The sequence below is a fragment of the Halichoerus grypus genome, chromosome 12, assembly GCF_964656455.1.
Source record: "Halichoerus grypus chromosome 12, mHalGry1.hap1.1, whole genome shotgun sequence".
In the NCBI taxonomy this organism is placed as follows: Eukaryota; Metazoa; Chordata; class Mammalia; order Carnivora; family Phocidae; genus Halichoerus; species Halichoerus grypus.
The window spans coordinates 36142646-36158082 of NC_135723.1; the positions used below are offsets into that span (position 1 = coordinate 36142646).

General features: G+C 34.3%; 1 protein-coding gene across 3 annotated transcripts in view; it reads left to right on the forward strand.

Moving 5' to 3' along the window:
• Positions 1 to 15437, forward strand: part of AKAP9 (A-kinase anchoring protein 9) — a 197807-nt gene that overhangs the window by 147732 nt on the left and 34638 nt on the right. For all 3 annotated transcript variants that reach the window (XM_078059240.1, XM_078059241.1, XM_036113321.2), the window contains 6 exons: positions 2283 to 2445; positions 3693 to 3905; positions 6255 to 6487; positions 7644 to 7763; positions 10617 to 10793; positions 11463 to 11567. In XM_078059240.1, coding sequence (XP_077915366.1) covers positions 2283 to 2445; positions 3693 to 3905; positions 6255 to 6487; positions 7644 to 7763; positions 10617 to 10793; positions 11463 to 11567 — 1011 coding nt within the window. The remainder of the gene's footprint in view (positions 1 to 2282; positions 2446 to 3692; positions 3906 to 6254; positions 6488 to 7643; positions 7764 to 10616; positions 10794 to 11462; positions 11568 to 15437) is intronic.

Consider the following 15437-nt stretch of genomic DNA (forward strand, 5'->3'; position numbering starts at 1 on the left):
AGTTCCAGACAGGGAAAAAGAAAATATGGATTCTAATTTTAATTTTCTTGTTAACTCATAAGGAACTGCTTTTTAATATGCTTACTAATCCAGTGAGGAAATACTGTTTTCTACTTTTTATGTGAAATGTATTTTACAAAAATTAAGAGTATTTAGCATAGTTAGTATTTCAGGTTTATTTAACATGTAAGTATGTTTTGAATGATTCACTACAAGTTATTCAGTATAACTACAAGTTATTCAGCGCTTTTTATGACTTTCATGGCTTTAATTGTAATACACTAGCTAATATTTAACAGGCCAGATGGTTTTCAGAATAGTTTTGTTACCTCCTCTGAAACTTTTATATTAAAGTGACAGAATATTTATTGATGTTTTATACTTACTTTTAATGTAATAATTTTCTTAACTTATTTAGAAATACTGAATATGAAATTTTTATATATTTCATATTGTTAGGTATTATACGTATTAGGAATAAATCAAAGCAGGTTAGAAGAGGCTTTTTAAAGTATGGAGTATTTAGATGAACATTTGAAGGGAATCTCTTATTCCAGTAAAGTATGAGCGCCATTTGCTATAATAAATGAAATTTGTTTGCTAGCTTTACTAATTTGATTCTTCTAACTTTTTAGTTTTGTTTTGTAAAACTGAAGTTATTTCTTGTGGTTTTATGGTATATATTTAAATGCACTTTAAGGTTGCTTTAGATCTTGTCAAGAAGTAGTACATTAGAAGCAAAAACTTAATTTTCTTAACTAAATCAAGTATTTATTTTGTTGTAAATGCTAAATGCCTTGTTGTGTTTGTACAGTAAATTTGAAAAAGAAAAAGAAAACAACTCCTGTTCTTTTTAGTGAGAGCTTTGAACTCTTAGAGATTTCATGTATTTACCAACCATTTTATAATATACAGAAAAAAGTGACATACCTACATATGTGGAAGCAATTGATATGTTTTAAAAATATAGGCTGTGACTGTAAATTCAGAAGAGTAGCTATATATAAATTAGTTCTTTATGGTTATGTTTTTTTACTATAAAAAACAGGGGCGCCTGGGTGGCTCAGTTGGTTAAGCATTCGACTCGATTTCGGCTCAGGTCATGATCTCAGGGGCCCCACGTCAGGCTATGCGCTGGGTGTAGAGCCTGGTTAAGATTTTCTCTCCCTTTCCCTCTGTCTCCCCACACCCCCATGCTCGCTCACGTGCTCTCTTTTAAAATAAAAATAAAAACAGATAAGGAGATGCTGGCCGTCAGAAGCTCAGAAAACTAAAGCAGAAACAGTGCTTTTCTGTAATTTCTTGGAGCTGGTAACAGTGATCACTGTTTTCTTAGAGCTTTGGCCTGAGTCTGTCCTTGACCGTCATCTTTAAAAATTGTGTAAGAATATAGTCATGCCGATAACAGCATATTAAGGAGGCTGTATTTATGAGTAATTATGGGTAATGCCTCTGTATTCTAAGGTTTTGAAAATAAATTGAATATTCATAGAGAGTCCTGTAGATGTTTCATAGATGGACAGAAATATAAAGCTTTTAGTTAAAAATGGGTTATAATAATTTCATTTTTTTTTTTTTAAAGATTTATTTATTTATTTATTTGAGAGAGAGAGAATGAGAGACAGAGAGCATGAGAGGGAGGAGGGTCAGAGGGAGAAGCAGACTCCCTGCCGAGCAGGGAGCCCGATGCGGGACTCGATCCCGGGACTCCAGGATCATGACCTGAGCCGAAGGCAGTCGCTCAACCAACTGAGCCACCCAGGCACCCTATAATAATTTCATTTTGTTGTGCCACTATGATTTTGTTAATTGATGCCATTACATTAAGCATATATTAGTTCCCCATAGTGTATAGCAGGGGTCCACAATCAATAATAAATGTTAAATATAAAAGATACTAAGTTTTTCATAGACTACAATTACAGAAAATTCTTCAGAAAATACAAAAAGAGCCTATGTGTCATTAACTTTATACCTCTATGTGACAGAATACAGAGCTACTGTTGGAAGTGGTTTATTTCCAAAAGAAGCATTTTTTTTTGTTTAATAAAATTAGAATACATCTCTTATGTAAAGTTGTATGTAGCTAATCTACTTGTATAGTGACTTTTTCCACCTACTAATGTTAGCATGCACTAGAAATATTAACTGGCCACAGTTCAACAGTATGCCTTTATTTTTATTTAAAAATCTTTTTTTTTTTTAAGCTTTAGTGGGGAATGACGTTGGCCTTCCCACACTTCAGTTGTCTTATTTCATGTATGCTTTCCCTCCTTGTTTAGCTTGAACATGCAAAAGTTACACAGACAGAGTTGATGCGGGAGTCATTTCGACAGAAACAAGAAGTAACCGAGTCCCTTAAGTGCCAAGAAGAGCTGCGAGAGCGCCTTCATGAGGAGTCCAGGGCCAGAGAACAGCTGGCTGTGGAGCTCAGTAAGGCTGAGGGTAAGCAACTTGCCACTGGCAGCTGAGGGTGGAAAAATTTCAAGTTTAAAAATAGAGATTTTTGATGCAAGCCAGATGTGGACATTACCAATCTACTCTAATTTAGAGTGACCACTGAAACGTAGTTGTAGTGGGTCTTCAGAATTTCTCCAGGCAATTTTAAGAACTGTATATATTTTTAATTATTAGAAAGAATTTAATAGGGAGCGCCTGGGTGGCTCAGTCGGTTAATTAAGCATCTGCCTTCAGCTCAGGTCATGATCCCAGGGTTCTGGGATCCAGCCCCATGGCCTCTCTGCTTAGCGGGGAGTCTGCTTCTCCCTCTCCCTCTCCCTCTGCCGCTCTACCTACTTGTGCTCTCTCTCTCTCTGTCAAGTAAGTAAAATCTGTAAAAAAAAAAAAAAAAGGAAAGAAAGAAAGAAATTTAATAGAATTACAGAGCGCATTGAAAGTTTTGGAAAATATAGAAATAAATGATAGTGGGTACCTGGGTGGCTCAGTCGTTAAGCGTCTGCCTTCAGCTCAGGTCATGATCCCAGGGTTCTGGGATCGAGCCCCGCATCGGGCTCCCTGCTCCGTGGGAAGCCTGCTTCTCCCTCTCCCACTCCCCCTGCTTGTGTTCCCTCTTTCACTGTGTCTCTCTGTCAAATAAATAAATGAAATCTTAAAAAAGAAAAAGAAATAAATGATAGTGATTTGTTACCATAATCCTACCATCCTAAAGCAAGTCTTGTAATTTAGTGATGAAAAGACTGACGCTAAGAGATGTTAATAAGTTGTTCAAGGCCACCATTAAATGGTGATGCCATGCTTTATGCCTCGAAAGCCTCATGCTGTTTATATTCTGCCATACTGTTGTGGGTGTTGGCCTTCTAGAATCACTTAAAATATCAGCTTTCTCTAGTATATTTAAAATGTGATTTGGTTCAGAAGCATCTGATTTATATTAAGCTTTCCAGAAACCTATTTATATCTGTGTAATAAAGTGAGTTACACCTACATGATGCAATACATTAGTATAGCAAAATAATGGAAAGTTCAAAGGAACTTCAGATTTAGGCACAAAGGTTAACAAGAAAAAGATTGCTTTGAACGTACCTACTATCAGCAGCAGCAGATTCATTCAAAACATTTAAAATGTTGGAATGAAGTTTTGCTAACAGTACACCTTTTATTATTTATATAACACCAAATGGTAAGATTTGAAATAAGTTATAATCCCATTCCCTGTTAATTTTATCTTATAGGTGTCATTGATGGCTATGCAGATGAAAAAACTCTTTTTGAAAGGCAAATTCAGGAAAAAACTGATGTAATAGATCGTCTTGAGCAGGAATTGTTATGTGCAGGTAGTAGATTACAAGAGTTGGAAGCAGAGCAACAGCAGATCCAAGAAGAAAGAGAATTACTGTCCAGACAGAAAGAAGCTATGAAAGCAGAGGCAGGCCCAGTTGAACAGCGTATGTATTTTTGGACTTTGTATATGAAACATTCCTTAAAAGTTCAAGTTGGCTCTTTTCCTCTTTCATTGCCTTTGTTTGTGTATTTTATATGGGGATTGAAAAATTACAAGAAAATCTACCTCTCTGGTAAATGTTCATTAGCCAACCATGTAGAGTCAGGGATGTTTTGTTTTTTTTCTTTTTTACTTTGGCACATTTTAACTGGAAAAGATAATCCTTTATTCTTGAACTTCTCCCTTAAAAGAAAGGTACATATAATGAGGCAGGATATTTTTTAAACCATGTAAGATTAAGTACTTTTAATAGCAGAAAGGCAGCAAAAATGTATACTTGGAATAAATAACTAAGAGCACTGATCCAGCACTCCCAGCAAGCAGGTAGGGGGGTGGATTTCGGCCTGCAAGAGAATAGATTTGAAAAGGTCAGTGATTGTTAGAAGCAGGCTGACATCTGGTTTAATCTGTGTAGGAGTTCAAAGAATATACAATTTATAAATAACCTTTAATCTTTTCTTAAATGAGAAATTAGGTGTGATATCTTAGTTTTTTTGGCAGTAAAAAATGCCAGTCATTATAACAGTGGAACTTTAAATCCTTTTGATCATATCCTCTCACTTTTATAAATGTGTAGTTTCAGTGGTTGAATTTTACCAATTTAGAAATATAGCATACATTTTTGTAGTATGGTACGGTTGTTTCTGATGCTCAAATTTGTTTAAAACGAGTTTAGAGTTGGACTTTTTAATGTGCAAAGCATATATATATCATACATGTAAAATATTCAAGAAATACTGAGACATCAAAATGTTATCAATGGTGTCAAGTTTTACTTCTAATTCTTTTGTGTACGTATTATCCTATTTTAGGAAATAGACATGTAAATTATATCTTTGTTCTGTATGTGTGTGTTTTCTTTCTATTCTTATAGGACTAGTAGATGCTGCAGTCGATGCAGCACCTGGAGCAGGTGTGTTTATACAGTTGCATGGCCAGTCTTTGGGTGGTAAACTTACAACTCCAAATATTGGGTGACCCTTGAATTTTCAATCACATACCTCTACTTTTCCGACTAACGTACCTCTAATTTTGCTGCTGTGTTTCATACTTACGGTTTTTCTCTTTAACAAAAAACTTTACTTACAACAAAATACATATTTATATTTGAAATTAACAACAGATTCATAGTGATCATCATCTTATATCTGTTTTTCCACAGAGCTTAAGACCATTTCAATTTTTACAGAAACAAATACATTAAACTCTTGTAGCCTATAACTTTTCAAAATGCTCTTTCTAAACCAGGAAATATAAGATGATGGTAACAATAGGATCACTGAAATTTAGTAAGGAGACTCTGGTTCATTTACTTTTATATTAACGTCTAAATCAGTATTGTTTTAAAAGGAAAAGCTATTTTCTCTAGATTCCTAGTCCTGAGTACAGTGTTGGCAGACTGGTTAGTGTAAAGACTCTCAGGCTGTGTTCCTTTATTTTTTCATTAGAGGATTGTTTTACTTTGCTATTTATACTTAATAATTGTATTATTAATATTAATAATAGCTAACACTTATATAGTGCTTACCATACTCTAGGCACTATTCTTTATGTATATTAACTCATTTGATCCACAATAACTGTTAGAGCTCACTACTGTTACTATCCCCAGTTTACATATATGGAAATTGGAGGACATCGTATTAAGTTTCACATAGGAAATACGCGGCAGAGCTAGGATTTGAATCCACAGTCTCTGCTCTTAAGCACTACACCATACTGCCTCTCATACTTGTCAGTTTTTTCTTGATACATATATGTATGAGCATGCAAGACTAACTCAGGAATATGGATCTAATAAGGAGAAAGACTAACAGGAAATTCTGATTGTAGTTATTTTTTTTCTGTGACTCTTACTTGCCTTGGTTAAAAATTTACAGTATTTGATCTTCATGTGTATTGTGTATGCATATAAAAGTGATTTTATTGGTTTGATTTTTGCCTGAGGTGAGTTATTTCTGTGCTTAAATTTAGACTTTGTTCTTTTCCTTATAATGAAAGTGGATTTATTTTTTTTTTTTGGTCATTTGCTATGGCATTTTCACAAAGTATTGTTTTTAGTGACAAGATGATTCTTTTTGTTAATACAGTGTAAGTTTTTGATACTAGCTTGCTTACTTATATAGGAATATGATATTTTGATATTTTCACAGGAACATTTTCCTTTTTTACATGAGCTTGAAATAAAACTCAGATCTCTTATTTCATGAAGGTAAAATTTGAGCATAGTTATAGGTGATTTCGCTATTATTAATTATGATTTAACTTAGAATATTTTTATATTTGTAAACAGAATTACTACAGGAGACAGAAAAACTAATGAAGGAAAAACTAGAAGTACAGTGCCAAGCTGAAAAAGTGCGTGATGACCTTCAAAAACAAGTGAAAGCTCTAGAAATAGATGTTGAGGAACAAGTCAGTAGGTTTATAGAGCTGGAACAAGAAAAAAATGCTGAGCTTATGGATTTACGACAGCAAAACCAAGCACTGGAAAAGCAATTAGAAAAAATGAGAAAATTTTTAGATGTAAGTATTCTCAACTTGAATATTGATTTTCTCAGTGGAATGCTTACTTGCTGCTACTCTGGGTTGTGACTTTTAAATTATGAAGAGACTCTTGAATTCTAGCATTTTCATCTATATGTGTTTTCTACAATTAACTGAAAAGTACTATTCCAAATAAAAACTCTAATAATTTTTATTGTTCACCTATCACAGCTTTTTAAAGGCGATATAAGCAGATTACAAATAAACCCTACCAGTTAGCCTTTCCAAATTCAGAGTTAAGAAGCTTGTCCAAGTCTTTCCTTTAACCAACTGCCAAAGCAGGGTGAGGATCCTAATAGCTAACTGGCCAACACTATTTCACCCACAAAAGATACACACAGTAACAGTGTGCTTTGGGAAACAGGGGACTGGAACAGTTGTTATGCTGTCCTTACTCTCTTCCAAAATGATATTAAGTCTCTAATTTCACATGGATTTTCTTCTTTGGGGTTTCATTTAAGGCCTGATATTCCCTTCATAGATCAGGGAATCAGATTCTGACACATTTTATAATTTTAGATACGAAACCTAGATTAGGATGAAAGAAATTGATTTACTAAATAATCTGTTCTGCTTATTTTTTTTTATTGACTAAATTAACAATGGAATTCCTCTTTTGTTCCAAAAAAGTAAACTCATTTTTGGGATAATATTTTTATTTCAGTCTATATTTAACATTACTTGAATTTTTTAAAATGTTGTGCTTCAGGGCGCCTGGGTGGCTCAGTTGGTTAAGCGACTGCCTTCGGCTCAGGTCATGGTCCTGGAGTCCCGGGATCGAGTCCCACATCAGGCTCCCTGCTCGGCGGGGAGTCTGCTTCTCCCTCTGACCCTCCTCCCTCTCATGCTCTCTGTCTCTTGTTCTCTCTCTCTCAAATAAATAAATAAAATCTTTAAAAAAAAAAAATGTTGTGCTTCAAATAATATTTAAATGCGTAAATTTTAGTCAAAGAGCCCAAATGGGCTAGATACCAAAAGGTGTTATCTTTTTAAACCTTTTGGTTTGGGGTATTCTGTGGTCATCAGTTGTTTGTCTTTAAATAAAGCTATATGTATAACTAAAGGGAAGTAGCAGAAATAATAGCTTCAATATGTATTGTTTCATCTGTTACTATTATTGTTATTTATACTTCAGGAGCAAGCCATTGATAGAGAACATGAGAGAGATGTATTCCAACAGGAAATACAGAAACTAGAACAGCAACTTAAGGTTGTACCTCGATTCCAGCCTATCAATGAACATCAAACTAGAGAGGTAAGAACTTTAGTGATGTTGTCTGCCTTACAATAATTTGTATATTGTGTGTAAAATAAGATATGTATTGTGAAGAACTTAAAGGGAATTCTTTCTGTCATATATAAATCTTCAAAACCAGAAAATCAAATATTGCTTCAGTGTGAAAGGTTCTTGAAACTCTAAAAATTGTTTGCATTGAAATTTATCTTCTAGTATTACCCAATTAAATAAACTTCTCTGCTTATTTTTCTATTCCCATTCCCTAGATCAAAAGAATTGTCTGTATTCACTCTTTACTTCCCCATCTTGCATTCTTTTCTCAATCCCCTGCAATGAAGTTCCAACCCCTCTGTCTCTGGGATTTTATATCCTCTGTTTCATTGAAATGATTCTTGTGAAGGTTATCAGCCTCATGGCTATGTCCAATAATCATCTCTCTGTCTTCATCATACACAGCCATTCAGAGGCTTTCATTTTAGCCCTCTTCCTTAAACACTTTAGCTTCTGTGACATACCTACTTCATTGGTCTCTTTCTCTAATCTTTGTTTCTAACCCAAATAAATGATGGAGTACCCTAAGACTTAGTCTTGGGCCCCCTTCTTCTTTCCTGTCCATATTCTCTTCCCAGGTAGTTACATGTAAAGGACTGTGCATTTATACCTCCAGCTCTGACATCTCTTTTGAACTCTGGATTTGAATATTCAGATGCTCACTATATCTCCATTTATGTGTCTCAAAATTAACATGTTCAAAAGAGAGCTCTTGATTCGTGACTAGCCCCCACCAGAGAAGGACAAGAATAAAACATGTTCCTTCTTCATTTCAGTAAATATTGTACCATCTTCACCTTCTTCATTGCGAGGACATAGCCTTCATCCTTGATTCCACTCTTTTTCCCAACCCCTACTTCCAACCCATTGGTGAGTCAGGCTGCACTGCATCTTCCATCTTACTGTTCTTTCCGTTTTTATTCATCTCCTTAAATCCTAGCTGTCACTGTTTGGCTGGATAATTTTGGTAGCCTCATTACCACTCTCCCTGCTTCTACTTTTTCATCCTCATCTAGAAACCTAGAACTCTAAAATGAATGCTACATGAATGAGGGAAGACTTATTATATAAATTGCTAATGATGGCTTGTTATGGTTATAAAGAGATCATGCTTGCCATTAGGCCATCCTAGTTTGAATCATGGCTGCATGATTTACCAGGTGTATGACAATGGCTAAGTCACTTTTTTAAAACTTCTAAAATTTGTTTACTCACTTCTAAAATAGAAATTGTAATAGAACCCACTTCATAGGAGTATTAGCCTACTACATAGTGAAGACATAAAATTGTTTTCAGAAATAATAATAAATTTTTTTTTAAAACTTATTTAATTTCTATACAATTTACAAGATTTCATTTCTCTTCAAAGAATTCCAAGAAGCATAAAATGTCTATAAACTCATAGTAAAATGTTATTTACATTCTCATTGAAGTAATGTGATATAGAATAGCCTTATCTACTAGAGCAGTAGAAAAGTTATCAATCCCCACAGAGTTTGTAGTTACTGGTCTTATTCCTAACGTATTTTCAGCTTTTGAAAAATAGATGTGTTTGTTGAAACTCAAAAGAATATTTAAGCTTTAGAACTTCTTGTCATTTCCTATTATTTGGTTTCTTATATTTGAAAACTGACCTGCCTTGTTCATGAAACTTTAAGAAACTAACAAGGATGATTTTCTCCTGGAACAATGTGATCTATTTGTTCTGTCCTTACCTTGCCAAATCTGATTCCCCAGATTCTGATTTTCTCAAGATCAAAACAATCTAACTGTAACATTACTATTTTGCTGCTTTGTTGTCTTCCTTTTTTTTATTTATTTATTTTTTGTTTAATTTTATTTTATTATGTTAGTCACCATACAACACATCATTAGTTTTTGATGTAGTGATCCACGATTTTTCCTTGACTGTACTTCCAAATCTTAGTCCACCCATTACTATCAAAGTTTCTCCTTAGTGGCTTTGTTACTGTCATCCTTGAACATGTAATTATAGGTAAGTTTGCATTTGTTTTAATGTTTTGCAGAATAAGTATCATTTTGGATCATTTCCTTAAAATATCTCATTGAAATAAGCTAGGATTCCTTTTTTTCTTACCATCACACTTCCTTTTTCTCTCCTCACTTGATGAGAATGATTTTCATAAGCTATCTTATTAATGCTTCCTGAATTCTTCCATCACAGAGCCATTCTCTTGAATAGACCCCACATGTCAGAATTACTTAGAGAAACTTTCAGGGTGCACAGATCCCTCTCATCACTTCACATTCTCCTTTCTCTTCTGCGCTGCTGAAACGTATAGGCTGAAAAAGCTTTCTAAGTGACTGTATTAAAGCTCTCCCATCTCTGTGATGTTTAGAACCATTGCATTATTATATGTATCAATTCTAACCATTTTTGGTAAGAAAAATAGAATCCATGAAAGATTTTTTAAGGTTATCTTATCTCACATAAGAGTGTAAGTCAATATTCTGCAAACGTGTCATTTTTATTAGGTTTTAGTGTGGTTGTACCATTAGAGCTTATACTTCAACATGATTCAAAAATGTAATTTTTTTTCTCCTCCTAGCTGGGGAAAGTCTTCATCTTAAGAGAAATAACTTTTTGTAAAGGATTGATGAAAGCAGTATTATTTCTGTTTTGTTGTACTGCTTTGTTTTGTGAACTCAGAAAATGTCACTATAGTTGGAGACGATCATTGCTATCCTTGTCAAAAATAAAATTAGCATCTGAAAATACTTTTTGAAATGAGGATAACTAGGTTATTATTAGCTTGTTGAATTTTTTTAAGTTACAGTTTTTGCTTATTATATTTCCAGGTTGAACAGTTAACAAATCATCTGAAAGAAAAAACAGACAAGTGCAGTGAGCTTTTGCTGTCTAAAGAGCAGCTTCAGAGGGATATCCAAGAACGGAACGAAGAAATTGAGAAATTGGAGTTCAGAGTAAGGGAACTGGAGCAAGCCTTACTCATTAGTGCAGACACTTTTCAAAAGGTGTGGCATTTTCTTTAGGTTAATTTTATCAAGTGTTTTAATGCAAATTACTCTTAGTTACATGAACATCTGTTCCTTTACATAAAAAATTGCTGTTGACTTTTTGTTGATATTATTACAAAATATAAATATACCTTTATGTCTTCAGTGACATCATAACTGTATCTGTTTATTCTTATCTCCAGCTGTTACTTGCATACCTTAGTCTTGAGAAAGGAAGATTAGCTAAACCAGAAGAATTAATGATCCTTTTAACAGTCAGTAAGGTTGTGATTATAAAATAATAGCCAAGTGTGAAAAAGCTGTGGATACCAGGTGAGGCTGATGCTTTATCCCAGACTAAGAAGAAATGAAGTCTATTCCCATTATACTGCAGAAAGCAAGAATGAATCAAAGAAAGAAGAGCAGGATAAAGAAGGTTAGGAAGGGAGCAGTTCAGGGGATAGCCTCCGTTTTATCTGAGGAATGAATTTTAAGAATGTCAAACATTCCTGTTTGAATTTGTATAAAAATGCATTCAAAACTGAGTATAACTTTGATTTTTCACTCATGTAGATTATCAGCTGCTAACTGGAGAAATGAAAGAAATGAAAGTGCTACTTCTCTAATTAAAATGAATTATCAGGAATTAATGTCTGAATTTTTGAAAAAATTCTTATATATTTAAAGGTAGAGGACCAAAAACAGTGTGGAGCTATAGAAGCTAAAGCAGAATTGTCCCTAGAAGTACAGTTGCAGGCTGAGCGAGATGCCATAGACCGAAAGGAAAAAGAGGTAAGGGGTTTATTTCTAATGACAAAATGTGGTTTGAAATATTTTAAATAATTTTAAGTAAGTCACCTTGAGAATATCATTTGTATAGAATGGAGTTTATAGTCTAAACCAAAGTTTAGGTGATTTTCTTAGCTCATTGCTTAAGTTGACCTTGAAGACAATAAAGATTTGAACAAATACGCTGGTATGAGGAAGAGTGTTCCAGGTAGAGGAGACAAATGTAAAGGCCTTGACATAGGAAGAAGTTTTAAAGACAAAAAGAAGGTAAATATGAATTGAGTGAAGAGGAGAGTGGAGAGAGAGTTGTGTTAGGACAAAAGGCAATATCTCTCTTTTTTTCTTACTTTACCATGGGCTTTGAAGTATTGCTACTTTGCTGTAGGGTTTGGTTTTTTTTTTTTTTTTAAAGTTATGTTGCCCTGGGAGGTTATAGTGCTATTTTACAATATACTAAACATGTTCTTAAAACAAAAGATTAACAATGAGGTAATTATATAAAGTTTTTCTGTGTTTTTGTGTTCCCTCCTCAAAAAAAAGAAAATCCACTTCTAATATAGTAATAATTTCCAGTTTTAATTTAAATTAAACTTAATTTAAATCTTGGTCTACTATTTTTCTAAGACATACTGTACTCTGCATTATCTAGCTGTATCAAATCATTTAAAATACTTAAGGTTTTTTAAATTACATTTTTATTTCCATGTAATTTTCTCAGGATATTTAATATATTTTAACAAATATTTATTGAACTTAAAGAGTAAATAAATGTTAATAAGTGCTTTGGAAAATATAAGAATGATTTAGACATCAACTAAAATCCAGCTCAGAAAACTTGTGGCTCAGAAAAAAGCCATCTATATAAATGACAAATAGAAATGATCATCTCCATGAGAAGGTTTATTTTCTCGCTATCATATTATACTGACTAATGTTTATCTAAAAGGTTCTTGATTATTTTGCTTTTTTGGTTTTCCCCAACAGGCAGGGAACACTTGTTTACCTGTAACCACTTTTATGTGTTTTGAAAAGAATTAACATTTAAAGTACCTTACACTAATAGAGAAATTGCTCTCTAAAAAGATAAACTTTCAAAACTGGACCCCAAAACAATGATAGTTGATTATGGATAGTTGATTAATTTTACTAACTTTATATTTTAATTATTTTCTGAATTTAATATAACATTACTGACACCTTAATTTTTTAAAGTAAGTATCCAGTGGCTGTCTACCTTTAACTCAGAATCATAGTTGTTCAGACCTACAAAGAGACTGGTCAGCCAGCTTCTGTCAACCAACTCCCAGTGTTTATAGATAAGATAGAGCCAGACATGTTGAGTGAGTAAAGGGTTAAAATGATAACTCATCCTAGTCTACCTAGTTTTTAATAACAGTGACAACTACTCTGTCAGAACCCACTCATCTGTAACTGAAGACTGAAAGAGAGGAACATAGAATTAAAAGCTATCTTTTAATGAAAATAACTTCTTTTTTTTAATGAAAATAACTTCTTATGCATTCTCTCCTGCACTAGGCAAATGTTTTCAGTTATCTGATGGAGTATAAACATAAGATGTCTATATGTGTCATTATATTTTGAGATACTTTCTAATACTCTGATAGCCTTAATCTGTGCAAAACTTTTTTTAAGTTTATTGTAGGCTGAGAAATGCAGAATGAATAGAAAGAGAAGAAACTTTAAAGATAGGAGTTTTAGGGTGACAAGAGAAGGGGAATAATGTGGGGAGAAATAGAAGGAAGAATTTCTTTAAGAAAAAGATGCCTTGGGGCGCCTGGGTGGCTCAGTCGTTAAGCGTCTGCCTTCGGCTCAGGTCATGATCGTGGGGTCCTGGGATCGAGCCCCGCATCAGGCTCCCTGCTCAGCGGGAAGCCTGCTTCTCCCTCTCCCACTCCCCCTGCTTGTGTTCCTGCTATCGCTATCTCTGTCTCTGTCAAATAAATAAATCTTAAAAAAAAAAGAAAAAGATGCCTTCAATAGGTTTTAACTCTATAGAGCTAATGAAATCTAGCTTATAGATGGCAGTAATAAATGGTAGTAGTTACCTTTGTGGAGGTCTGTGCTAGAAAGTGGTATTTTAAAAACCTAATGTCATTAATCCTTGAAGTTTCCCTAAGGATAGGCTCTAGTGTTACCTCCATTTTACAGATGAGTAAACTGAGTCTTAAGAGAGGTTAAATAACTTGTTCATGGTCACACAGTAAGTGGTTGAGCAAGCATTCCTCCTAGATTTCTCTGATTCTGGAGTCCTGTAATGCTGTACTGCCAAAGAATTGGGGAATATCTTGCCTTGTTGGTGAGAAGTATTAAAGACTGTCACTCAACATTTATTGAGATCTTAACACATGTTGACTACCACTATCCAGTTGTAAAACCAGCAGCAGATTTCAAAGAATCTAATGTCTAACCAAGAAGACATATACACATTTGAAAGAGATAAAAAAGATAAAAGAAAACACAAATAGTTGCAAATTAATATAATCCAGTCTAGATAACATATGGTAGCTAAATTAAACAAGATTAAAACAAAGAGCCACTGTTCTATTTTAAAACTCTAAGAATATTCTTGTGGTTTGGTTGTTGTAGACTCAGTAATAGGACAGCCTGGGACTGAAACTGGAGTCTGGCTGAATAGGAGGAAAGAATCCTACAGTGTCATCTTTGGGAATTGAAGTCTCTGTTGTGATGACTCAAATTCAGCTTCTTATAACAGAAATGTTAGTGCTTTGGGCCAGTGCTTCTCAGACTTTAATGTGCACATGAATCCCCTGGGGATCTTGTTAAAAAGAAGATTCACATTCAGTAGATCCGGCGTGGGGCTTCGGAGTCTGTGCATCTAACGTGTTCCCAGATGATGCCAGTTCTGCTGCTCTACGGACAGCACTTTGAATAGCAAGGCTTTAGGTCACATTGAGAATTTGACCATAAACTCCTGTATCAAGAAAGTAAAAACAAATAAACGAAGAAACAGAACAAACTGGTGGTTGCCAGAGAGGAGGTGGGTTGTGGGGGGAGGGTGAAGAGGATTAAGATGTACCCAAAAAAACAAATAGCATTTGAGGTAGAGCATCAATTTTGAACCTAAATGTCTACATATGTACTGAAGTAATACCTTTCATCAAAAGTAGCTGTGAAAGATAGGAATAGGTATAAATACTACTGTATTAGATAACTTTGAAGAAGATAAAATCACCGCAGTTTTCAGCAAACCAACCTGATAATTATATATGAACAACTACTAAATGTATTTAAGGTGTGTCTACTAAATTTAATACCAGTGTACAGAAAATAATTTAAGTGTAAGTTTTGGACGTTACTTACTGTAAGCAGGTTAAATGATAGTTAAAAATGTGAGGCTCCAGGGGTGCTTGGGTGGCTCAGTCGGTTAAGCATCCGGCTCTTGATTTAGGCTCAGGTCATAATCTCAGGGTCACGGGATCGAGCCCCACGTTGTCGGTCTCCTCACTCAGCAGGGATACTGTTGGAGATTCTTTTTCTCCCGCTCCCTCTGCCCTTCCCCGCCACTTGCTTGCTCACTCTCTCTCAAATAAATAAAATCTTACCAAAAAAAAAAAAAAATGTAAGGCTCCAAAAATAAACTCCTCACCACATACATACTAGCCTTGTGACCTCAGGACAAGGTACTTTGTTCTCAGTGACTCCCTCATCTCCAAAATGGGGATAATCCAAGTAAAGATCTCATAAGGTTGTTACATACAGAGTTTTAAAAAAATAATACATATAAAGCACCTTATGCAATACCTAGCAATAAATTGTCTATAAATAATGGCTACTATTACTAGTATCAGTACTATTTCTGTTAAGGGGCTTTGCCTTGCTAGTGCTAAGACA